At 42.4% G+C, this 23,808-nt stretch overlaps 7 protein-coding genes across 8 annotated transcripts; 3 read left to right on the top strand and 4 right to left on the bottom strand.

Annotated features, from left to right (window-relative positions):
• Positions 1–2,233: 2,233 nt before the first annotated feature.
• On the bottom strand, positions 2,234–4,808 carry BCIN_14g01450 (hypothetical protein). 2 transcript variants are annotated; one of them, XM_024697022.1, is made up of 5 exons: positions 4,741–4,808; positions 4,064–4,161; positions 3,401–3,968; positions 2,988–3,271; positions 2,234–2,935 (listed from the first exon to the last, which is right to left on the bottom strand). In XM_024697022.1, exons 1-5 carry the CDS (start codon positions 4,766–4,768, stop codon positions 2,336–2,338), a joined length of 1,578 nt encoding a protein of 525 aa, XP_024552836.1. In that variant the 5' UTR covers positions 4,769–4,808; the 3' UTR covers positions 2,234–2,335. The 2 variants fall into 2 exon arrangements, with proteins under 2 accessions (XP_024552836.1, XP_024552837.1); XM_024697023.1 differs by lacking the exon at positions 4,741–4,808 and adding an exon at positions 4,468–4,649.
• A 199-nt stretch (positions 4,809–5,007) lies between these two features.
• Positions 5,008–6,465, top strand: BCIN_14g01440 (hypothetical protein). The gene has a single exon (XM_001552789.2). The coding sequence runs from the start codon at positions 5,050–5,052 to the stop codon at positions 6,361–6,363; it is 1,314 nt and encodes a 437-aa protein (XP_001552839.1). The 5' UTR covers positions 5,008–5,049; the 3' UTR covers positions 6,364–6,465.
• A 115-nt stretch (positions 6,466–6,580) lies between these two features.
• BCIN_14g01430 (hypothetical protein) lies at positions 6,581–7,252 on the bottom strand. The gene is made up of 2 exons (XM_001552790.2): positions 6,938–7,252; positions 6,581–6,847 (listed from the first exon to the last, which is right to left on the bottom strand). The coding sequence occupies exons 1-2, from the start codon at positions 7,111–7,113 to the stop codon at positions 6,778–6,780; spliced, it is 246 nt and encodes an 81-aa protein (XP_001552840.1). The 5' UTR covers positions 7,114–7,252; the 3' UTR covers positions 6,581–6,777.
• A 2,838-nt stretch (positions 7,253–10,090) lies between these two features.
• On the bottom strand, positions 10,091–11,051 carry BCIN_14g01420 (hypothetical protein). Its single transcript, XM_024697021.1, has 2 exons — positions 10,448–11,051; positions 10,091–10,380 (listed from the first exon to the last, which is right to left on the bottom strand). Exons 1-2 carry the CDS (start codon positions 10,628–10,630, stop codon positions 10,201–10,203), a joined length of 363 nt encoding a protein of 120 aa, XP_024552835.1. The 5' UTR covers positions 10,631–11,051; the 3' UTR covers positions 10,091–10,200.
• A 2,674-nt stretch (positions 11,052–13,725) lies between these two features.
• BCIN_14g01410 (hypothetical protein) lies at positions 13,726–16,199 on the top strand. The gene is made up of 4 exons (XM_001552795.2): positions 13,726–14,276; positions 14,344–14,599; positions 14,731–15,820; positions 15,868–16,199. Exons 1-4 carry the CDS (start codon positions 14,095–14,097, stop codon positions 16,065–16,067), a joined length of 1,728 nt encoding a protein of 575 aa, XP_001552845.1. The 5' UTR covers positions 13,726–14,094; the 3' UTR covers positions 16,068–16,199.
• A 1,449-nt stretch (positions 16,200–17,648) lies between these two features.
• Positions 17,649–21,361, bottom strand: BCIN_14g01400 (hypothetical protein). The gene is made up of 4 exons (XM_024697020.1): positions 20,976–21,361; positions 20,197–20,912; positions 19,844–20,147; positions 17,649–19,791 (listed from the first exon to the last, which is right to left on the bottom strand). Exons 1-4 carry the CDS (start codon positions 21,238–21,240, stop codon positions 17,837–17,839), a joined length of 3,240 nt encoding a protein of 1,079 aa, XP_024552834.1. The 5' UTR covers positions 21,241–21,361; the 3' UTR covers positions 17,649–17,836.
• Positions 21,362–21,985: 624 nt separating this feature from the next.
• BCIN_14g01390 (hypothetical protein) lies at positions 21,986–23,679 on the top strand. The gene is made up of 4 exons (XM_024697019.1): positions 21,986–22,539; positions 22,594–22,793; positions 22,854–23,284; positions 23,338–23,679. The coding sequence occupies exons 1-4, from the start codon at positions 22,121–22,123 to the stop codon at positions 23,518–23,520; spliced, it is 1,233 nt and encodes a 410-aa protein (XP_024552833.1). The 5' UTR covers positions 21,986–22,120; the 3' UTR covers positions 23,521–23,679.
• The last annotated feature ends 129 nt before the right edge of the window (positions 23,680–23,808 follow it).

The following is a 23,808-nucleotide window of genomic DNA, read 5'->3' as shown; positions in this document are numbered from 1 at the left end:
CCTCGAAAAGCTTGGGTGTCTGTCTGTCTGTGTGTGAACAAAATCCTGGGCAAATATATTGTCAGAAACCCGAGACATGGAATAGTAAATACGCAGTCTGCACATATCATGAATGAAGATCACGCGTTGCGAGTCAGCCATCCGCCATCAGCTATCATTTCCATCCACTAGTTCTATGGGCGAGCACGAAATCACATGGTGGTAATACAATAACTAGGTACAATGATACAATAATGCAATAATATAAATAGATAAGTTACATGTTGTTGTGTCAACCAAATATGGAATGAACCCCTTCCCCCTTCACCTCACGGGTTCGGATTCGGATTGAGATTCAAATGCAAGCCTTCAATTGTATGGAAAACATTTATTATATCTACAGACAGAGAGTATCACGAATTACACATACATACATACATACACACACATCAATCAATCAATACATAACAAAAAACAGATCCCCCACCCCCTTCCCCATTCCCCTTCCCCATCGATATCCCATCCCATCCCATCCCACACATAGCAAAGCAAAGCACAGCACAGCACAGCACAGCACAGCACAGCACAAGAAACCCAACACCACGGTAGTGGAGAAACATCCACCATCCAACCCATCCTATCCTAGATAGCATATGAACAACACCAACAAACTGTATCACATCACCAGTACACCTGTACAGCTGTACAAAGTTTGATACACGCTGCGAACATACTACTGAGTACATGGTGTGTCTCACGGAAGAGAGAAAAAGCACCGTCGAGACTCGAGATTGTGATCTGGGAGTTGGAATGCATACTTGTGATGGAGATACTAGCGGATCAGAAAGGTGGGTGGATTTATGAAAGATGTGTGTGGAACTTGTTATTATTAGGTAGGTGGGTAGGTAGGTGTCAACAAAAAGTTAATCATAAATCGCAGTGCATCATTGAATGGGATCTAGATCTGTCCTGTCATAGGTATAGGTTGTCTGTCAGGTTGTTGTGTGAATAGATAGATAGATAGATAGATAGATAGATAGATTATCTCATCTCATCCCAACAAGCTCAACACCACCACACACACCAGACATACACATCCCAACTCCCACCCATCACCAAAGAAACAAAACAAAACAAAAAAATAAAATTAAAATTAAGAAATCCCCTCACTCTCACCCACCCGTACCAAGAAATCCAATTCAGCGGTCTGCTCTGCTCTGCTCTGCTCTATTCCGTTCCAATCCAATCCAATCCATCTAGCCCATCTCCCGTCTAGCCCGTGACTCTCACCGTTCTTTCCAAGTTTCCAAGTACATACATATACATGCGTTCCAAGTCCAAACATACATACATACATACGTACGTACATACATCCATCGCCCACGCGACTTTGTCGGCTTCTGCATACATATATATATATATATATTACAGAACATACTACAATATTAACATTGCACAATAAACTTAACTCATTACTCAATAAATTAGATTTCGATATATATATATATATATATATCCTAGATGATAGCTCAACAAATTGAAATTAGAATATTGCATAATAAACTAGTTTATATCGAAACCAATTTTTATTTTTTTTGATTATAGGCTTTAACAGCCTACAATCTTAGGACTTGAAAGCTTATATTTGTTATCACTATAATATCCTGATTTCAATTTGTTGAGCTCTATATAATATAGCTTAGGATACGTCGAAACCTAGTTTATTAAATAATATCCTGATTGTTATGGAATATCGATGTAGGACCGAGATCGGGCTGATTATTTATTCAATATAGAGTTTTCGTATTGAATATAACTTCACTTTTAAAGGGATATTAAGAAATTAATAAATAAGTCTTATGATAATAAACGAGTTTATTGAGTAATGAGCTAAACTCGTTACGCAATGTTAATATTATAGTATATTCTAGCTTGTAACATTTGTATTATTATAAAGCATAATTGTAAAATATAATAAATGATTTGAATGATGTAAATAAATAATATAGATAGATAGATAGATGGATGAATAGATAAATAGAAGGATGTGGTTTGTGTTTTTTTTTCGATTTTGATAATGTTTGGTAATTAATGAATGGGTTGATTTGCGGGGTTGGGGAGAGGAGGGAATGGAAGTGAAGGGAAAGTGGGCGTTGAATGAATGAATCGATGGTGTTTATTAGTTTGTTCATTTGGAGGAGAATGTAAGAATTTAAGAAGGTGAAAAGGTAAGAAGGTGTGATGTATATTTATCTAAGGGGTTAATTTCTATACAGCGTTTGTCGCATACCCCATGCAAAATCTACACACAAGCACAAAATCTATCTGCAAAGTGCAATAATCCAAAAAAAACCCCTCACACTCCCTTCTCACCCATCCCATACGCCTCCACCATTCTCCTCCCCACCGCCTCTCCACTCCAATAAGCCCCCGTCGTCGTGCCCAACGCAATAAAAGGCGCTGTATGCTCCCCCGCAAACCACAATCTCCTCTCCGGAAGACCCTCTCGAAGAACCTTCACATCCTCATCCCCCTCTCGCAGCCCCACTTGAAAATTCGTATAACTGCCGTTTCCCGCCAGATCATCGTTGATCCACGTCGTACCCACACAGGACAATGGTGTACAATCTGCATGGCCCTCTTGGTAGTTAGGGAGCAGGGAATAGTAGGGTTTGAAAAAGGGAATCAGGAATGCGTCTTTTTCGGCGGGAGTGCGGAGTCCAGAGAGGGTTTGCGCGAATAGTTGGGATTGCTCGCCGTAGATATAGAGGAGGAGGGTGGGATGTGCATTTTCCGATGTGAATGAAGAGAGAGGTACGATTTCTTGATGCCATTTATGCGGATTGGTGGTGGGGGTGTAGTTGGGAGCGAGCCATTGAGTGAAACCGTCAAAGGTTTGGGAAGAGGGAGAGAGGGTGAGATCGGTCCAGAAGGCCTGGGGGAAAGTGATGTAGACCTAAGAATTTATCAGACTGGAGTTTGTGAAAAGGGAATTGGAGTGTACAAACTTTCTCGAGACAACCGAAACCTAGGGAGTCAATGGCGGAGAGAAATCGCGTGGGGAGTGCAGGTTGGAATGCTTGTTTGTTTTTCTTCAACCAGCCGAGTGGTGTGGTCATCACCACTTCATCGAATTCTAGGCTTTTGCCATCATCTGTGAATACGGTGACATTTTTTGAGTTTGTTTCCACTCGGATTGCTTTTGTTAGGTGTCTGATTTTCGCATTTTCTAGAGCTGGTTTAGCAACCTGAGCGAGAATGTTCTTGTATGTTCCAGCGACAAAAATATTTGCTAGTACACAGATTAGTTCACTCTTGTACTTAGATGTTCTCCGGCCCTTCAAATAATGGCACGATACTTGACTACGTGTATAACATACATAGAAACTTTGTCACCTTGGAATCATGAAGATTAACTTACCTCCATCAATACACTCTTCCAACCAAAAGAATTTCAAACTTTGCTTCTTCACTGAACTTCCAACAAAAGTCCCCCAGATATCAGCAAATTGAATCGAGATTCTTCTCTTCTCCGCATCATCAGGATACCTTTCCAAAAGCTTTTCTTCAATAAAATCATAAAGACTTTTATCAGGGTCGATACTATCCGAATTCTCTTCGGAATACTTAAACGCCCCATGAATAATTTCCCACACTTCATTCATCATTGTATCTCCATTAACAAGAGGCTTCCCATCTTCTCCAAACCATATTCCCTTTTCAGCCCAAGTATGCATTTCCGTACTTGTACTTTTGGCAATATCCAATAATGGTTGATCGTCGCTGCCATGAAGCCAATTTGCTCCTAGATCGACTAAGGGACCGGATGGTAAGCTTACTTGATGAACTCGGCCACCAATTCGATCACGTCCTTCGAGAATGGTAACATCGAAACCATGTTGGAGTAGTATATCCGCGCATCGAAGTCCGGAGAGTCCAGCGCCGACTATACAGACCTTTGGTGGCGATGGGGGGTTTTGCTCGCGTAGCTTAATAGGAGAGGGATTAGTATGGGAATCAGTGTCTGGACATCTCATATTTATGATTTACACCCAAATAAAATGCTATTTAATTTTTAACTAACCTGAAATGAGGAACTCGATGGTGATTGCATGGTATTGGACTGTCGTGTGTTGGGCTGGCAAGAATATAAATCTCTATAGATCCTTGATGTACTCTTGTCTAAAAAGTCGTGTGAGTTATTGAAAAGCATCTGGGAGTTTAGGTGACATGGGATGAAGTTTAAAGGAAATTGAGGAGGAGTGATCGCAATGTAAACCCAAGTGTGCAAATTCCGTATAAATCTAGAACTGCAATGCCAAGATAGAGTGACAACTAGGGGTCTCGCTTGAGTATTCACAGTTCAATAGACCGGACGAAAACGGCTCAATCAATGAAATCGATGCCTAGCAATCAGAGATTTACACTTTTTCGACATGGATCTCTAAGATCTATAGCCATGAAGATAAGGAGATAATGAGCACTTACTCCAATCTTGAAGAGCCTCGTCTTATTCATAAATGATGAATGGTAATAACTTCACAGTGCGAGTGTCTCTCGGGGAAAAAGATATTGGAAGAAACGCATTTCTCTGAATATATATCAAGGTTCTCCCTCGAGAGATACAAAAGTGAGGACAAGAAAAGGTTTGTAGGAAGATATTCCTCTCCGAGATAACAACCGATTTGTGTATCATTGCCAGCGGTTGGGTGAGTAACAGCCATAAGTGTCATAAATGACGAAGATGAAAAGTAACCATACCTGTCGTAGGTATATTCTCAGATTTCATATCCAACTTCTTATCTAGATATATTCAAATCTATATCTCCTACCAGTGTTGTGGTTCCAACTTTGCATTTCCAACTAGAGAGATTTCATTGGTGGGATGGTGGAAAAAATTGGATGATTATATAAGCACATTTTTTCAATTAACGCGCCTGAGCACGAGCCGACGCATCATTCTCGTGCTAGCTTGCCGGAGATCAAGGACTACGATATAACAAAATGGCCACCCAGATTCGGCCCCCAGATTGAAGCCAGATTTTGGTCTTCATCTTTCATATTCCAACCATGCGAACCTCGAGAATATCGAAAGATACTGCGAAGATAATCAATGCAACATCCACCTCACCACCAAGACGTTCTACAAGGTCTCTATCTCGCTTTGCTTTGAATGCTTCGATCAAGGATGAAGATAAATCGCCAACCCCAGATATTGAAGATGTCATTCCTTCAACTTCGAGTCTTAAAAGAAAGAGGAATTTCGCCCCAAAGACTTCTGTAAAGAAACAGTCTCTCAGCGAAACGACAATCAAGACTGAAATCGAAAATACTGTCGCGTTTTCGCCTCCGTCAAAAACAAGTCGAGTACGCAAACCCGCCCGTAAAGTCAAGAATGAAGACACCGGAGAGATAGAAGTCCAGCCTCCCAATGATTGGCGCGAAGTCTACGATATAGTAATGGAGATGCGGAAACTGGGTGTCGCGCAAAACGCAGCTGTAGATACAATGGGATGTGATAAGTTAGGGCAAGACACTGTGGATCCGAAAACCAAGAGATATCATACCTTGACTGCTTTGATGTTGTCTTCGCAGACTAAGGATACTACGAATGCGGTTGCGATGAATCGTCTCTATACGGAGTTACCTGCTCATAAGGAGGGTGCGCCGATTGGGCTGACGTTGGATAATATATTGGCTGTTGATCCGAAATTGTTGAATGAGTTGATTTGGGTGGTGGGATTTCATAACAATAAGACGAAATATATCAAAGCTGCCGCGGAAATCCTTAGAGATCAGTGGAATGGCGATATACCGGATACCATTGAGGGTTTAATGTCTTTACCTGGAGTTGGTCCAAAGATGGCATATTTGTGTATGAGTAGTGCTTGGGGTAGAACGGAGGGTATTGGTGTCGATGTACATGTTCATCGCATTACGAACATGTGGGGTTGGCACACGACTAAAGGACCAGAGGAAACAAGATTGGCTTTGCAAGCTTGGTTGCCAAAAGAACTATGGCATGAGATCAATTGGTTACTAGTTGGATTTGGACAAACTGTCTGTTTACCGGTTGGAAAGAAATGTGGAAGCTGTGAGTTGGGAATGAATGGATTGTGTAAGGCAGCCGATAGAAGCAAAGTTACAATTGGAAGAAAGATCAAAGAGGAAAAGATCAAGACAGATCAGGAGGGTAATGTGGCTGAGCGAATAGAAACGATCAAGGCAGAGGAGGATAGTAAGGACATACCGCTGAATCCTGAAGAGAAAGCTCAATTAAAGTCTGAGGCTGGTATTGTCAAACAGGAGGAAGAGGATGCCATTTTAGCAGATATTGCGAATGCTCCTGGAGAATTAGAGAAGACGTCGAAACGGAAGAGATGAGATTATTTCCACAGTTTTTTGTTATTTTATTGCAGCTTGTGTCTTGTTTTGTGCATAGCTGCACATCTTGTAATATGTCTTCGCATAATAGAAAGGCTTGCACTTCTGGGGCTGAGTGGCTATATTCAATATACAAGAGGTCAATCCTCAATTCATATGTTGTGCAACTCTCAGATTCAATTCTAGAGCATGGCATAACCATTGAATCGTGCTGTTGTGTATTTTTATATCTTGTATTATTCATCTATGTTTCTAGAAACTGCCTAATCACCATATTCCTTAAACTGCCACCCAAATGCCTATCCAGAAACTCCATTACCTGTGCACAAGAAACAGCTCATCCACCCCGCCATTCATCCCACACATATATTTTTTTTCCCCATCTTGTATCTTTTTCCACACCCCGAATTAAACTCAAGTTCTCCTCAGGGCCTTCTCGGCCATCAATGGCCATCCAAGTACAAGTGCAAAACCGGGGAAATATCTATAAACATTATATTAGTCTCTATCTCATCACTCTTGTACGAAATAGTTCTGAAGGAAACCTCGCAAGAGGAAAAAGTGAAACACTTACAATACAGCATTTCCAGCAGTCCTCTTAACTAGTTTGGCCCAATCGGATTTAGCAGCTTGTTGAGAAATGGGATAGCGTTCGAATGGATGAGGTTCGAAGCCACGTGCTAGTTGGCGAGCTTGTGTAAGGATGGAAAAGGCGCGACGTGAGGCGACTTGTCGGATTATTGGGGACATGATTTCTTTTGTGGGTGGGTTTTATTGATTGGTTGATCGGTTGGACGATTGTTGTGAGGAGAGTGTTTGATTGGATCGAGGGGAGTAATGTTTATGTGTGTGTTATGATTGAGTGAAGTGATTGGTATATTGTATACACTATATGATTGATTGTATTGTATGGTATGATATGATATGATATGCAAGAAGAGTAACACGACAGCGAGGATACATATATATACAAACATGATATACTTCATCTCATCTTACAACAACATAACATAACATAACATCATCAACCTACACCATCCTATGCATTCCGAAAGACCTCTCCAGCCAACACCACAGCCTCCAGAACCCCAATCCCGAATCCCAAACCGAACCATCATGATCCGACCCAGCAGAAGCATCATGCGAAAATTACCATCGATACAGTCTATCGGTACAAAATCTCCTGATCTCTTCGCTTGGAATCGCTTCCTTCATCTTTCCTTACCGGGAGCGAAAAAATATTATCGAATGAGGGTGCGTGCTTTACAAAAGTATGTTGGATTACATTATATGATTATGGCAGAACCGGGAAGAAATGGGAGAGGAAAAGATCGGAATAAAATCTTGGGTAGAGAGACAGCAGGAAAAGTTGGACAATAGCACGATGGTGGTGTGACGACGGAATGGTATCAGGTCATTTTTAGGAGAGGCTAGGCTAGATGTGGCTTAGTGGAACTTTCGGTGGGTTCCGAATTTTTCGGGTTGTTGGTGCGTGGCGTTGGCGCTTACCCCTTCGTTTTTTTTGTTTTTTTTGACGACGACGATGACGGCAGTTTCTGGGCGTTGTAATGTTAAGAATTGCGATATCGAGTGTTGGAGTATTTGTTCTTGTTCTTGTTCTTGTTCTTGTTCTTGTTCTTGGAAAGAAATGGAAGGAATCTTTAGATGATTGAGACGTGGATATCTTCTTGTTTAAAATTTCTGATTCGAGTGTATCATTTGGATGCAGAGATTGTCATGATATGTTGAGGAATTTGTAGCAGTCAATCGTCTCTCTTGTTTGTAGAGCACGAGTCGAATATCTACTTATCAGACTCATACTATCGTATGCTCCAACTAGCTCAAATTCTGAGGCTCTGTTGTCTCGATCAATTCTAACAATGAGGCTTAACACACAAGACTAGTTGGAAGATTGAGGCTCGGTTGTTTGAGGTCGGACACAGCTATGGAATTCTCGATTTATAAGGCTACTCTACTCAAGATTCAAGCCGTAATGAAGTTCCGATATCTGTATCATTGAACATCATTTTCAATCGAGAACCGTATAGTTCTCTGCCAAATATTCATCCACACCAGACATACAGCTGGGAAAACCGCTTCATTTCTCACTGTTTGAAGTTGGGACTCTCTTTTTTAGTCAAATATAGGTCTATCTAATACCCAAAAGTTTGTAAATCTCTGGTACCGAGTCCCTTCCCAAAGAGAAGACATTGTACTATGATGACCAGGCACAAACTAATCACCAAAACATCCGACAAATTGTGAGCGGCATAGTACATATAATCAATGAATAAACGGCAACATTACTATACTGTAGAATTTCTAGCAGCAAGACATCCATCCACTAAGCTTTCCAATTGGCCATCAGCTTCCATTGCAAAGATGTAAGATTATTTTCCCCATCTATTTCACATACAATACTACAGCACAAGAGCCGTCAGAGAAAAAGGCCGTCGCTACACCACTCATACACAAATTCGCAGGGCCTCTTCAACAATCAGTTACTCTATATCATTAATCACTTCATCGAGAATTTCACACTATCTTATCTCATTAGCTATCTCTCAACTATTCAACCCGATTACAATACCCCCCTGTACTTCGCGACGAGAGTCCATCACATCAACATTCTGGAATTTGCAGAAGCTACTCGCTCTTTACATTATCCGACTCATATAATCACTCTCCTCTTCTCTCTTTCACCACACTCCACTTCATCCTCGCCATACCCAATATCCCACATCATCCTACAGCGCCAGCCTCTCATCGCGCGCTTCCCACATCATCATCTCCAAAACATAAACAATCTCTCCCAAACACAGCAGAAGATCTTTTCCGCCCCCTTTCCACCGATCCTAACATCTCCAAATGCCATAGATTCCCATTCTGCAGCACAGATTCTATTTATCGAACCTAGCAGGGTGGAATTCGGGAATATCATGTATTCCGTTAAATTCCCCCAGGCGCTTCAGAGGTGATACATAGCAGCACGAGCAGCCCAGGATGAAGCATCTGCTTTACATTGACTAGCCATCGTCATCGAGGAGATCCGCTCGAGGGTTCAGGAAATCAAAATTTCTCAAGTTTTTCAAGAATGGCGTCGAACATTGAATTCTCAATTTTTGTAACGATGGGACATTGGAAGTCTTCACAGTGCACATCTGTCCACTTCTCAAGTTTTATATGATCATATATTATGTGTCGACGTTCTTCAAATATAGTTGAGCATCGACCAAGATAATACCCATTTCAAACATCAATGAATTTTTCATAGATGAGAGAATGAAATTATCTAACATCCATAACTCATTTTGAAAGCAGGTCAACTTCATCCCTCGGTGGCCGAAGTTGCTAGGGTCCTTATGGTGTTAGTTGGGCGGTATATTGCGATCTTCGAGAAACAAGTATGATTCCCAGAAATGTATAGTATTGTTTCAAGATGCATTTTTTTACTCTTGACATTCTCAATATGCTACTTTGGGGGTCGGGCCCTCTAACTCGTGTTGTAATTTGAATCATGTCAATCTAGAAACTTGCTGGAATCCAAACAATGATATCGCAAGTTTCAAGGACATCGTCAATTTGACTTTGGGACAATCAGATGAATGGCTTCAATACTTTGATTAGCTATGATTATAGTTTTACCAGACAATTAGATATACCCACCAGCGTCACGAAGATCTTTGACAAATTGCACAACGTGGCCTGATTTATAACGTCGGGACTCTGGGATTATTATAGTACCAAGTCAGAACTTAATAATTGAGTATTCTGAGAATTGAATTCCAAATAGCTTATTTTATTTAATTAGTATAATTTAGATTGATTCCTGGGTTTTTACTTAGCTATCAAGAATCCACGAATACCTGAGAACACAAACGGCCTCGACGAGAATTTGATCCAGTAGAATATCATACTTCTCAGTGAGCTATCTAGTAAATCATGATGGGTGATGAAATGGAAGTTGGTGTTATGCACGCAGGTACGCTGGAATCCGGCCGGGCACACAAAGCAAACCTATGAAGGTCTCAGAATGTCGAAGGTAAAAAGAAAAGTTGCCACATGCTAGTATATTCTTGCTTACCGTGACAGAATACTTGTCGCCAACGGATTCATTGATTCTGAAAACCTCGAAGTTGAACTTCAGGGCAATCCGATAAGATCCCAACCAAGACTGAGATCCAAATTTGCCACAACAGAAACGAAAGTTTCGTAGCAAAAGAGAGAAATAGGAGAGGGATAATAACGGGAAATATCGTACCGCCATGACTCTACGGCTATCAAACAACAAGCGATTCGCCCCGACACAGAGACGGATAAACATCAGAGCTGATAGATTATCGCCCTTCGCTGCTCACCTCATTCTTACAATATCGTGAACGAAAGGATTCAACCCCGCGGATCGCCTACCCATCTGCCCGCCTGTCTCATAGTATCTTGTAAGTGTGATTCGAATACACAGTCAATGTCTAACCTTGCCATTTTGACCCAGCTCCTGACTAGAGACTCTGGAGACAAGACATCAATAACACTCAAAGATCAGCACCTTGTCCATCAATTTCCCGGTAAAACCCCAAGACTGCGCAGAACTTCATGGCAGATTTTGCCAAGGCAGAATCATTTTATATGTACTGTTACTCGCATAGCCTGAAAGCTATCCCAAATCAGATGAGGAAGGCCGTACCAACAGAAAGGGACGAGCCAAGATTGGCTGAATAAAAAACAAAAAAAAAAAACACGCTGGGTTACCGATGATGATTCACTTCATCACCTCACATATCGTCTCATTCAAGGCAATTCTTTAAACTTCAACACTTAAATCAAAATGAGAATAGAATTCGTCACCGATCATCAAGTTCGTCCCTTATCTTATCCCTCGTAAGGCTTGCGTACGTGCGGCGAAAACACGTTACAGCAATGAACACCCCCACTTGGTACTTCTCACGCCTGAATCTGAGACACGTCCAGCGCCCGATAGTGGCTTATGCTCATGAGTATTACCGAAATGTTCCCATCTAAAAAGCATTCGACTCGCCAAAAATGAAGCTGTTCAATGTACGCTTGGCCTTCCAAGAATGATATACAATAATAAATTCTTGGATTAGACCACATGAAAGGACTAGTTTGTAGAATACGGGATGTCAACCGAGGAAAAAAGCGGATACACTCGGCGCAAGCTTGTTTCTACTTCGGCCAAGACCCTCGTTCGAGATGAAGAGTATAGCCTGTTATCAGCTTGACTTCCCCGCCTCACATGATCTAGATTCTCCCTGCATACTTTACTAGTTGACAACATTGCATCGAATGCACTTAATTAGAATGCGCAGAAAGTATGTACTTGTGGAAGATGATGATTTGTGGTGCGAGATGAGAAAGAAGCGTACGTACATAAATACCTCAAGCTTTAAGCAATAGCAAAGAACCTTCCGTACAACAGTAACTCTGTCACCATTAATCGTAACATATGTACCTAATATGAGGATATCGAAAGAAGGGGATGGCTGAATGGTATCAGATCCATACACAGTTAGCACAATTATTTCGACCTTCCTTATCCGGCCACACCTTGAGAGTGAACCCATGAGATATTGTAAGATTATGTCCCGGCAAGACTTGTCGATGTCTGTCCACTCTTCAACGTGAGCTTCAATTTGACCAGGTGTTCGAAGATAAGGAAATTGTCCGATCGGTCAGTGAATCCGAGAATCTAACGGTTGATTAGTCTAGACCTAATCTCGCGATTACTCTATGGGTCTATCTCGCACGCGCGTGTGTGTGTGTATGCTAAATACTAAAATCAACTTATAGTATTGATTTACGATAAGATCCGTTTCGAGACATTTTCTAGAAGTTCTAGTGCTTCTCCCGTGGAAGCACATTAGTTCTGATGGAGTATCGTGGCAAAATGCTTGTTGATAGAAACTCTTATGCAACAAAGTTGTAGAATCATGTTGAGATGGAGGGTGAGGTGATCTTGCCATTCGTCTGGTCCTTATCATTCGTATCTTGGCAAGGTTGGGGTATGCGGAGAGGAAGACATGGATCCCCTGTAAGCCTGTCTGCATCCACACGGAATGGACAAGGCTCGAACATGTCGCCACGGAAATTGTACCTTCGATGCATAATTCCAGAAGCTTACTTCATTCGACAAAGACAACAGCGGAACATCTGCAATGGCAAGAATGATTACCACCTTTTTTGAAGTTACGTTTAGCAATGACTCTTGGTACGGCCCTTCTACGTCCTTAAAAAGAGAGCTCTCGTGTTTTCTCTGTCTGCTCACTGTAGTGAAACCAGCATCGCCTCGGGCTTGCGTTCAATCCTAGGCTGTGGCTTTCTCGATTTAGAAATAATTCCTCATACAGTTTGAGTCCCTTGTGGTCACACGGAGATTTTGTGTTCTTAGACTTCTTATTTGATCGGGTTGTTTCTGCGATAAGAAGTCTTGTGTCGCTAACCGCTAATTTTTGACGTGATCAATCATTGATCTAGAGGATCTGTATACTTCGACTTTTCGAGAGCTAGACCTTTGCTGAAGCTTGATTAGTTGTCAGCATACCATAAGTAAGCCTGCAAGCTCCCGTCTCATTAGACTTTCTCGAGATTCCCCACCTAAAAATCAGACCCTTGAGCTAACAAAAGTACACTAAGCTTAATAGTCTCCTGCAGGCCTCGGTTATTGGTTGCTGTTAAATTCTTCCCTAGTCAGCTTATGAACTATCCCTAACAATTTCATTTGTGTATGAATTGTATAATTGGTCAAATATAATCCCGTATCTCAAAAACCAAAAAGGTTAATGAATGGGAATATTGAATCTCATTTGCGTCTTTCGTCCCAAAATATGTCGAACATGAGAAGCACTATCTCGGCTGCCTCTCTAAAGTGGCAGGTCAATCGGCGGCCTCTCCGAAAATAATAGCTCGACCTAGACGAAGTTTATCTTTGTAGAAAGCGAGGGTTATCAAGTCCTTCCTTCGCACTGTAAGCCAAGTTAGCTGTTGTTACAGTCTTGTTGTTCCTGGGCGCTCTCACGTATATATAAAAAGCCTTGTTCGTAAAACTTGGGCTTAACGGATGCCTATTTAACCCGTATGCAGCGGTATGCTAAGTCGAATGTTGCAGGTGGCATTCAAGGCATCAGCATATGCTCTGCAACCTATACAGCCTGTACGACCTGCCCTACCAAGCTAATTGGTACTTTGTTGAATGGTGTATTCAAACAATCCTTGTCGTTTAACACGAATCCAATCCTGCTTGAGTAAATCGCATTGATCTTAGCGGCTTCCTGCAAGAGTCCTCGAACCCATGCTTTCTGATAACGAAGGAAGCTTTCCATCCAGAAACTTTCAAATGTAAATAACGACTAATTCATATTCGGTTCGAAGAGTGAACAAAGGTACACGGCGCCCCCGTTTCCTAACCCTGGTAATCGATTTTGGCCCGGACCAATCTGCATGTTTGGTTATCTAGTTTTGGGGTTCCCATCACATCTGATGGGCCGAGGAGCTGGAAATTGAAACAACTTGCAGCTGCAGATGGCTTGTAATGGCGTTTTCGTACATCAGGGTTGAACCGCCCAAACATTAATTCACTGGTCGCGTCTCTTGGGTATCGTTCACCTTCAATCGTCGTGCTTGTATAAAGTCGCTCGAGCTCCCTCTTCTGTCAATTTCCTCTTTTCTTCCCTATCCCCTCCCAGTCGACATCGATCCATTTTTTCAACCACAACAATGGAGAAGGAACATTACAACGTCGACGAGTCCTCGTCGCCTGATTATAACGGGAACCATGCTCGTGCTCAATATGTCGACCCTGTTACTGGTCATGCAACAAAGTCTGCTGGTTTGCAAGAAGCCGGTGAGCTTTATGGAAACATTGAAACTGCTGAAGAATATGGTTACGTTTCTCGAGGGTAAGGCTCATCATATCTAATCCAATAATTCATGACCAATGAAATCTAACTGTAACTTTACATATAGATTGAAATCGAGACATATTCAATTCATTGCGCTTGGTGGTACTATTGGTACCGGTCTCTTTTTGGGTATTGGAAGTGCTCTTACAAGAGCCGGCCCTCTCTCGATGCTCTTAGGTTATAGTATCACCGGTATTGCCATCTTTGCCATGATGCAGTGCTTGGGTGAGATGGCTACATGGCTACCTCTGCCTGGAGCTATCCCACAATTTGCTGCCCGTTATGTTGATGATGCGCTTGGATTTGCTGTCGGATGGAATGTAAGTTGATTCACTATGTCTCATATATTTATGATGCAACTCCGCGCTGGGGTATTGGAAATATACAAGCCTAGGATCATTTGCTCGGCACCTGAGTTCATGAGTTCATGCTGATCTTGGTGACCAAATAGAACTGGTATTCTGCCGCGATTACCCTGTGTGCGGAAATTTCAGCTGCTGCTGTCGTCATTCAATACTGGCCGGGAGCAGTGCATATCAATGTCGCCGCATGGATTAGTTTAATTATCGTTCTCGTTATCTGCCTCAACATATTCGCCGTGTCCATCTATGGAGAGGCCGAGTTTATCTTTTCCAGCATCAAAATCATTACAATTGTGGGACTTTTGATCATGGCATTTATTGTAGATCTCGGAGGAAACCCTAAGCATGATCGCCTGGGTTTCCGTTACTGGAAACATGGACAGTTCATGTTGCAATACGACTCCACTGGGGATACAGGTCGATTCCTGGGTCTCTTCTCGACTCTCGTCAACGCCGCCTTCTCGTATGGTGGTGTTGAGTTAGTCGCTGTAGCCGCTGGCGAAGCCGAGAATCCACGCAAGAACATCCCAAAGGCTGTCCGCAGAGTTTTCTGGAGAATTTTGTTCTTTTATGTTCTTGGATCATTGGCTATTGGTGTTCTTGTTTCCTCCAGCGATGAACATTTGCTCAAGGCTCAAGATGATGGTGCCGCAGGTGCTGCTCAATCACCATGGGTTATTGGTATCCAAAACGCCGGTATTCCAATATTGCCATCGATTATCAACGCAGTTATCTTAACTTCCGCTACTTCATCCGCCAATGCCTTTTTGTATACCGGATCTCGTTACTTGTTCGCCCTTGCCCAGAACAAACAAGCTCCAAAATTCCTTCTCCGATGCAGCAAGACAGGTGTTCCATACTGGGCTGTTTTGTGCACAGCTTCTATCTCGCTCATCACATTTTTGTCAGTTGGTTCCGGTGGTGCTGCGACAGCTTTCACGTGGTTTCAAAATTTGACTACCATTGCCTCGCTTTTCACCTGGTGCTCCATTTGTGTCGCCTACATCAAATTTCACAGCGCGTTGGCAGCTCAAGGGGTCGATAGAAACACCCTTGTCTTCAAGAGTAGATTCCAGCCATACACAGCCTGGATCTCTTTGGGTTTCTTCGTCATGATCATTCTGTTCAATGGATTTGATGTCTTCGTTGGTGAGAACCACTCTCACTGGGATGTTACCAGTAAGTATTTGCACTGAACTTTATGAGACTTATCCTAACTTTTTCAGGTTTCCTCACCGCATACATTGGAATTCCAATCTTCTTTTTGCTTTACGGATTCTGGAAGATTTTCAAGCGCACCAAATGGATCCCTTCAGCCGATGCCGATATCTACACTGGTAAGGCAGCCTTGGATGCAGAGGATGGACAATGGCCAGATCAAAAACCAAGAAACATCTGGGAGAAGATCTGGTTCTGGATTGCGTAGAGGAGGATTCGTCCGTAGTTTGTTTTACACTTCGTGTACTTTGTTTGGTGGATCATATACCCATTTGGGCTCGGATCTCATTCGTTAAGATCTAGCTACATACCCCAAAGATATCCTGGTAATTAAGGAAGACTTTCAAATTCAGATCCCTATTGTTTTTGATGCGTGAGGTGTTGATTTTATGGTGGTGTATGATTGATGAGGCTTGATAATAGAAACGTTTCTGCCCTGACATTGTGTTTTGAGGGCCCATATCATCTCATCGTTGTATTCATTCACCATTCTCCTCAGTCAAATTGCTTGATAATTTTGTTGTTGAGTCGTTGAAGGAACGAATGCTATTATTGAGTTCTTTGGTGTAAGCGAAAGGTGTGATAAAAACTTGGAGTCAAGGCGTGAAGAAGTTCATAACAGCAACGCTACGTTGAGCAAAATTATATTATCAACCTTCAGAAGTGTGAGTCAGAATCGTCCTCTTCCATTTTGCAAGATGACTTACTTATACGCCGTAGAAACCTCAGTCCAATTCCTCAATTGTGGATGAAGATGCGTGCTGAGAGAGCCGTCCAAGTCTTGGTTACGACCTTGGATATCCAAACACTTTCATTATGACATCCACGACTCCAATCTCAGATTACCAATTCAATTTAAATATCATCAACCATGCAGAAACATGTACTCAAAACAGAAAAAAACATCAACAAAACCAAAAACAAACAGAATCAGAAATATCTACGAAACTCAAAAGAAAGAAGTAACATCTTCCCAAAAAGCTCATCTTAGTCATTCTCACCAATAAGTGGGTCTCGGCGTGCGGCACGCCCTTCATCGACAATCAGCTCGGCAATAAATCCCCATCTCCAGTTTTTTGAGCAGGAAGTGGATTTCTTTACATGATAGTTTCTCGGATTCCAGGATTGTGTAATGAAACATGAAGGGCACATAGAAAGAGGTTGAAATAAGCTTTATGGAGAGGATGTGATGGATATTTCTGCCTGGGTATGTATGCTGTCAGAAAGTGTGCATATTTGAAGTTAGATGCACATACCACAAGATGGTAAACAACAAGAGTTACCTGGTTTCCTTGGCCGCGGAGTTGTATATTCCCTGACAGCACGAGCAGATGAAGGGATCTAGACAAATTGGGATCCTGTGTCATATCCACTTGTTGACCATAATTGGCATCTAGTAAGAAGTGGCTAGTAAAGACAGATGCTGATATTTAATAGTACTAGGTTTCTGTTCGGTTCTCATTGCGGGGGATGGGCATAGTCATTTACATACGAAGACGAGATTAGGTGTTTGGACTTCTATGAGTCTGATTTAAATTCGAGGATAATAATATCTCATAAAATTAACACACATTGAAAACCAAGTCACTACAATTGAGAACTCACAGTCCAAAAATCAAATCAGCCCACATCAAATCAGGTCAGGAATAGACCGAATTATTAGATCAACGCACATCATTCTGCATATCTATCTACCAGTACCTACTATCGAGCTACCAAGCAATCTAGTGAATGGATCTATCAATCCATTCCTCCATCCCAAAAGCACCAATATGAAAGAGAGGAGTTTTGGGCCCGCCAATTCCTAACACCTATTTGTGAAATTATCCATTAACCCGTCCAGATCCCAAATAAACACACCAGCACACCAATAAGAAAGAGGAGAATTATTAAAAGCAAATAGACCAGTCCTATCCAGTGACCCCACCCAAAAGCTCACCATCAAGCCTAGTCCGCACCATTCCAACCCAAAAATACTTAAACCATAACAACCGAAGAACTCTCCTCGCTATCCTTCTCACTAATAGTTTCCTGTTCCTGTTCCGTCTCTTCTTTCTTACTTTCTTCCTTGGTGCTAACTTCGACCTCAACTTCTACTTCCACTTTGACAGTAGAGCCAGTAACAGAATCCTCGACTTTGGTTTCGCTAATGTTTTTGGTCTCTGTTTCTACTTCCTGGATTGCAGTTCCTGATTTCGTTTTGTCGGTCTCGGCCTCAATGGTGGAAGTGTCCTCTTCTTTTCTTTTGCCCTCATCATTCTTCTCCTCTTCCTTGCCCTTCCCTTTTCCTTTTTCAACGATCGGATCCACCTTCTCCACAATCGGACTATCCACCGCCCCTTCCACTGCCTGATCTGCCGCATCAGCCGCCGAATCATCCACATCCAATTTCTTCTCTCCAATTTCCATTGGATTCTCCTCCTCTTCCTCATCACTACTGATCTCTTCTCCCATAATATCTCTATTCTTCTTTTTCTTCTGTGGTTCCTCCCATTTCCTCTCCCTCTTGACTTGTACCGTCACAGCACTCTCCTTGCTATAAACTCTAAGACCCAATACCAAAACTGCATTCCAAGGATCCTTCTCGAACTCATCTTCTTCTTCTTCTTCTTCGCCTTTGATTGGTGAAGGGAGAGGAGCTGCTTTAGCTTCGGTTTCAAGCACATCGTCTAGAACGCCGACGGTTATGTCAGAGATGTCGGAACAAATGGATTCAAGATCAGAGTCATCATCGTCGTCGACGGGGGCTTTGGGTGGAGTTTGAGTTGATAGACTTGTAAGAGCAGGTGCTGATTGTGAGGTGACTGTAGTTGATTTGACATCAACGTTTATCGCTTTGACTTGGATGACTTTGTCGTCGCTTGAATTAGTCCCCGTCACCGCATTGGCTGGCCTGGATGTTGAGTTTTCAGGCGCCTCTGACGTCGCTCTAGATATCATCGCTGGCTTCTCAGTCTCTGATGGTTTATCAGATGAGGTATCACTAGTCGAAATATTCTCGCCATCTTTAAATTCAATTTCGATGGATTTGACTTCCACAGCCTTCTCGTTGGTCTTTGAATCTTTATCACTAGCGTCTTTTGCAGTTCGCTCTGCAATGACCTTGGCAATATCTTCAGCTGCTTTTTTGGCCTCTTCCTCAACAGCTTTTAAAGCTGCTTCTTTGGCGGCCTTCTTAGCTTTCTTAGTCTTTGCCTTCGCCATACGTTTGATTTTCTGTTCTTGAAGTTTCCGTTTCTCCTTATTATCATTATGAACCCTCTTCTTCTTTTCCTTCATCAATCGCTCTTTAACTTCTTTTCTCGCCTTGTCCTTCCTCTTTTCCTCTGCTTCTTTTCTAGCTTTCTTTTCCTCGGGAGTCTCTTTAACAATTCCCTTGGCATGAGCTAGATCGTAAGATAGACCAATTCGAGAAAGTTTATCACGGCGTCTTTTGGCATTGTTGCGAACAACATCTTCGACTGGTAAAGAACTACCGTCTTTGAAAGCTTTAACTTTCATTAAGACGTCATATTCGCCGGCTGGCAGTTCCAATTCGGCAGTGACGGATCGACGCATCCAATAGTTACCATGACTTCGAACAATATAATCTTCTTCACCAGCTTTGTGGATACGGAATGATAATTCGAACCGGTATTGTCCTTCGAGTCCACAGAAGTAACGACCATCGAGTTGAGAGAGGACAATCATGACAGGCGCTGCGTTATCAAGAGTGAAGGAGAATTTTGTATCATGATAATTGACAGTCCATGGAACTTCCATAGACGCCCATGACTGAGTGACTTTCCATTCATCGGTGAATAATCTTGTACGATCAAATGTTTGAAACTTTTTGAGAAGATCATCATAAGACATCCAGAATGAACCATCATCCCCAAATCGATGCTCGAGTTTTTTCATCCATTCTGGTGTCCATTCTTTGCTTCCATCACCTATCATAGGTTAATAAAAATATGATTTGCATGAATGAGACATTAAACTTACTCCATGCACCCTTCCATTCACCCTCACCCCAGGGATTCCTCAACAAGACAAGTCGTTGCCCGTCCATCTCTACCGCTCGTAGGATTGAATATGCATGACCTTCATATATACCTTTTCTAGAACCACGACCCCAGAAGATACCGGCAGCACAACCAAAGAGGAAGTCTTTATTGACCTTAAGCAACTCCTCCTTCCAGAAATATTCCTTATCGAGAATGTCTGTGCTGAAAACTTCGGTTGTGACACCACCAGTAAGATCCTCGAGCCCTTCACCAGTATGACCTCCTTCAATAGCGGCGTAATCCTTTGAAATGTCAGCGTATACTGTATGAATTCTTAATGGAAATACTTACTCCGTGAGCTTTTGCATATGCCTTCTCAAGCAACGGTAACCAAGTCTCGTTTGGATCTTCACACTGCGCGAAATACAAAGCACCAGAGTTGCTCTGATAAATTTTACGGTAATCCTCTTCGGAGTTGATACGCTGGCGATCTTCGATGAGATTACGTTCAATCCAACTTTCATCGTAATCAGGCTTCGTCAAATAAAGCTTGTCATCAATAATCTCTGATCTCCACTCTCCATCACGATGGAAGACAAATCCATACACACCAATCTCTTCATCTCTGGCAACACAGACTTTCTCAATCAAACCAGGCTTATTTCCCAACGTGCAGAGAGCTGCCATAAACCAACAATCACCATCACGGCCTTGTCTAATGTCATTTGCGCTTGCTTGGTTGACATAGAACTGAGGATTGTCGAATATGTCTCCAACTCTTTTGACAGACCCAGGACGGAATGTTGGCGTTAATCTTTCACTTGTGTTCTCGAGCATTTGGAGACAATCGCCTTTGCCCCATTTTAAATCAAACTCAATGTCGAAATGTGGGTCACGATATTTTTGGTTTACTCGACGACACTCTTTGACAATTTTCGCAACTTTGGCTTTGCAAAGTGCTGCCGCTTCTTCATAGGATGCAACGGCATTTTTGCCTCTTGTAACTGGTTTTGATGCCCTCTGCCCGGCTTTTGTTGTGTAAAGGTTCTTGGGCAGAACGGTAGATGCTAGATTCCAAACATATATTAGCATTCTTGTTAGAAATTTGAGAGTGAATGCTTTATATATACCTTTTCCTGGCGTCTTGCTCTTGAATTTGGCCCAGAATTCATCTATGGCATCCTGAGGGGATATGTGCTTGGTCTTCTTAACATCTGGTGCTGGAACGAAAACAATGTTACCTCCTGGTCCTTGTTTAAGAAACATTTGAGACTCGTCCTCGGAAGAATCATCGTCGCTAGAGTCGCAGGAAGGGGGTGAAGGGGGTAAAGGTGAAGCCATCTTGTTGAATCTCTTGTTGAGCTTTCCTAGCCCTGGGGATGGTGGTACAGCCATATTTAAGTGCCCAAGATCAGCTACTTACCGATTGTACGATACTTATGTACAACCGATGGGCTCGTTCGATTGAATATCCAGTGAATAATGAAGATAAACCGATTTACACAATGGTAACAACGGGGTGAGATGATTGAAGAAGAAATCGAGAAATAGCAGAATTAGAAGCAGAACTTCCTTATATCATATTAGAGAATCTCGTCAACCCCACCTGAAATTCGAACTGCCCAACCGCTGTTGGCGCTTACGTCCCATGTTCAGCGGCTGAGGATTCTCTTGGTCTCACCGCGCGACAATGACCGATTTAATTTTACGTAGCCCAATAATACTAATCATTGCTGAGTATATTGCATGGTGTATCTTTAGGCATACAATCGTTGTGATCAGACGTCCAATCTGTGAAGAGTGGCTGATGTCGGCACTCGTCCGAGGTCGAGCAAAAGGTCAGGATTACCTGGATGCATGACTAATCATTGTAAGCTCAAAGCCTCATTGCCTCACCGAGTATTCGGAGACCCAAGACAAATTGCAATATTTGGACAGATAGAAGGCGCGGCCTACATACTGCCCCAATATATGACTCTTATGACAAAATCGAATAAGAGGATAGACTTTTGATATTGTAAGTACGTCAGATGGACAGGTGACGACGATAAGGTCTACAGAGTAGCCGTCTGTTAGTAAAATAGCGGGGTTCGCATGGACTTCCCGAATCTAGATCAACCATGAGTTGTCCGAGCACCAAGACATCGGGATCTTCAAAGATTAATACATAACATTTATCACAGATGTATATCAATGTCGATAAGAAGTCTTGGTACGAGCATACATAATGGAGGATTTCCCTAACTATTAGATCAGAGATGGATTAGTTATCACAATGTTTCATTCTCTCATCCCATTTTTAACATTCCTACCCGCTGCAATCACGACCATCGCTCCTTCAGGGCCATATCAGCGACCACTAAAACTTACGAATAACCAACATCAAAATTTCGTCGCCTCATCTATTTTTGCCCCCTATGAGAATGGGGTCTCCGAGCTAGAACATCCAGTTGGATTAAAGCCAACATTTGAATGGCGAACTTTTGAGGAGGATGATTTAATATCCAACGCAGGCGGAACATTTGCACATCTACCTGCTGTGGACTGTTTCGATCCCGAGAATGACGGAACATTCGATGTGGCAATCGTAGGCCATCCATTTGATCTAGGAGTCACATATAGACCCGGTGCGAGATTTGGTCCGAATGCTGCACGGCAAGGGGCGAGAAGGATGTCTCCGGGGTTTGGGTGGAGGCAAGTCTGGTCATCCAAATAGGCTATCAGGATGAAAACTCTGACTGTCATTAGTATTGAAAATAACGTGAATCCTTTCCGCGACTGGGCCACTGTGGTCGATTGTGGAGACATTTCGAATACGCCGTTTGATAAGCATTTGGCTTTGAAACAACTCGAGAATGGCATGAAATCAATCAACTCGCGAAGTCCAAAGAATGATACCGATGGCAAGGCTATACGGGCCATTAGCATAGGTGGCGATCATACCATTAGTAAGTTTTCTTGATCATGCGTGGCTTAATCAATGCTCTTGGATATTGAACTGTGTTCAGCTTTACCTATTCTCCGAGCTCTCCACTCAACATGGGGACGTGTTGCCGTTTTGCACTTTGACTCCCATCTTGATACATGGGATCCAGTACAGCTTGGTGGGGGACTATCGAAGTACACCGATGTCAACCATGGAACCATGTTGCACATTGCTCATGAGGAAGGGCTTTTGTCAAATCATAGCAACATGCATCTAGGAACACGGTGTCCACTTATGGATCAACATTTTGATCTGAACAACGATCTAAGATGCGGGTTTACATATATTCGAGCAAGAGAGCTCGACAAGCTTGGCATCAAGGAAGTGGTTCGAAAGATCGTTGAACGCGTGGGCGATGAGTATGTGTATTTGAGTGTAGATATTGATGTATTAGATCCAGCTTATGCACCTGCAACTGGAACAATCGAGCCTGGTGGATGGACAACACGAGAGGTATTTTCCAACCCCAGGGGACGCTTTCACATGGACTAATATTCAAAACACAGTTGTTGCAAATCATTGGTGGGTTATCAGAAGCAGGGCTGAAGATTGTAGGATCAGATGTCGTGGAATTCACTCCAATTTATGACAATTCAGCTGAAACTACTGGCATTGCTGTTGGAGAGATCATTTATGAAATCCTTCAATGGATGGTAAATGTCCCGGTGGTACCTAGAAAGTCGACATAGTCCGCAGCGCTCTCAAAATTGGGCAGGCAGGCAGGCGGGCTAATGACAAAGATTATATCAAATCGAGGTGGATAGACAGTAGTATTTATTTATCGATGAAGTCGTAACCTTAGATGATAGGCTGTCTTCATTATCCTAGACGCAGTATCAAAATCTCAACTTCTCCTCCGAACAATACGAAGTACACATCGTAGATCTAGATGGGCCAAAAGCAAATCCCTCCCTCCCTACATGCTTATTAAGACAAGAAAACAACTAAGCCTCAAACTGTACTAGTGCTGGGCTTAT

The sequence above is a fragment of the Botrytis cinerea genome, chromosome 14 (genome assembly GCF_000143535.2).
Source record: "Botrytis cinerea B05.10 chromosome 14, complete sequence".
Taxonomy (NCBI): Eukaryota; Fungi; Ascomycota; class Leotiomycetes; order Helotiales; family Sclerotiniaceae; genus Botrytis; species Botrytis cinerea.
Note: the sequence above shows the minus strand (reverse complement) of the source record. Positions and strands in the feature narration are given on the sequence as shown.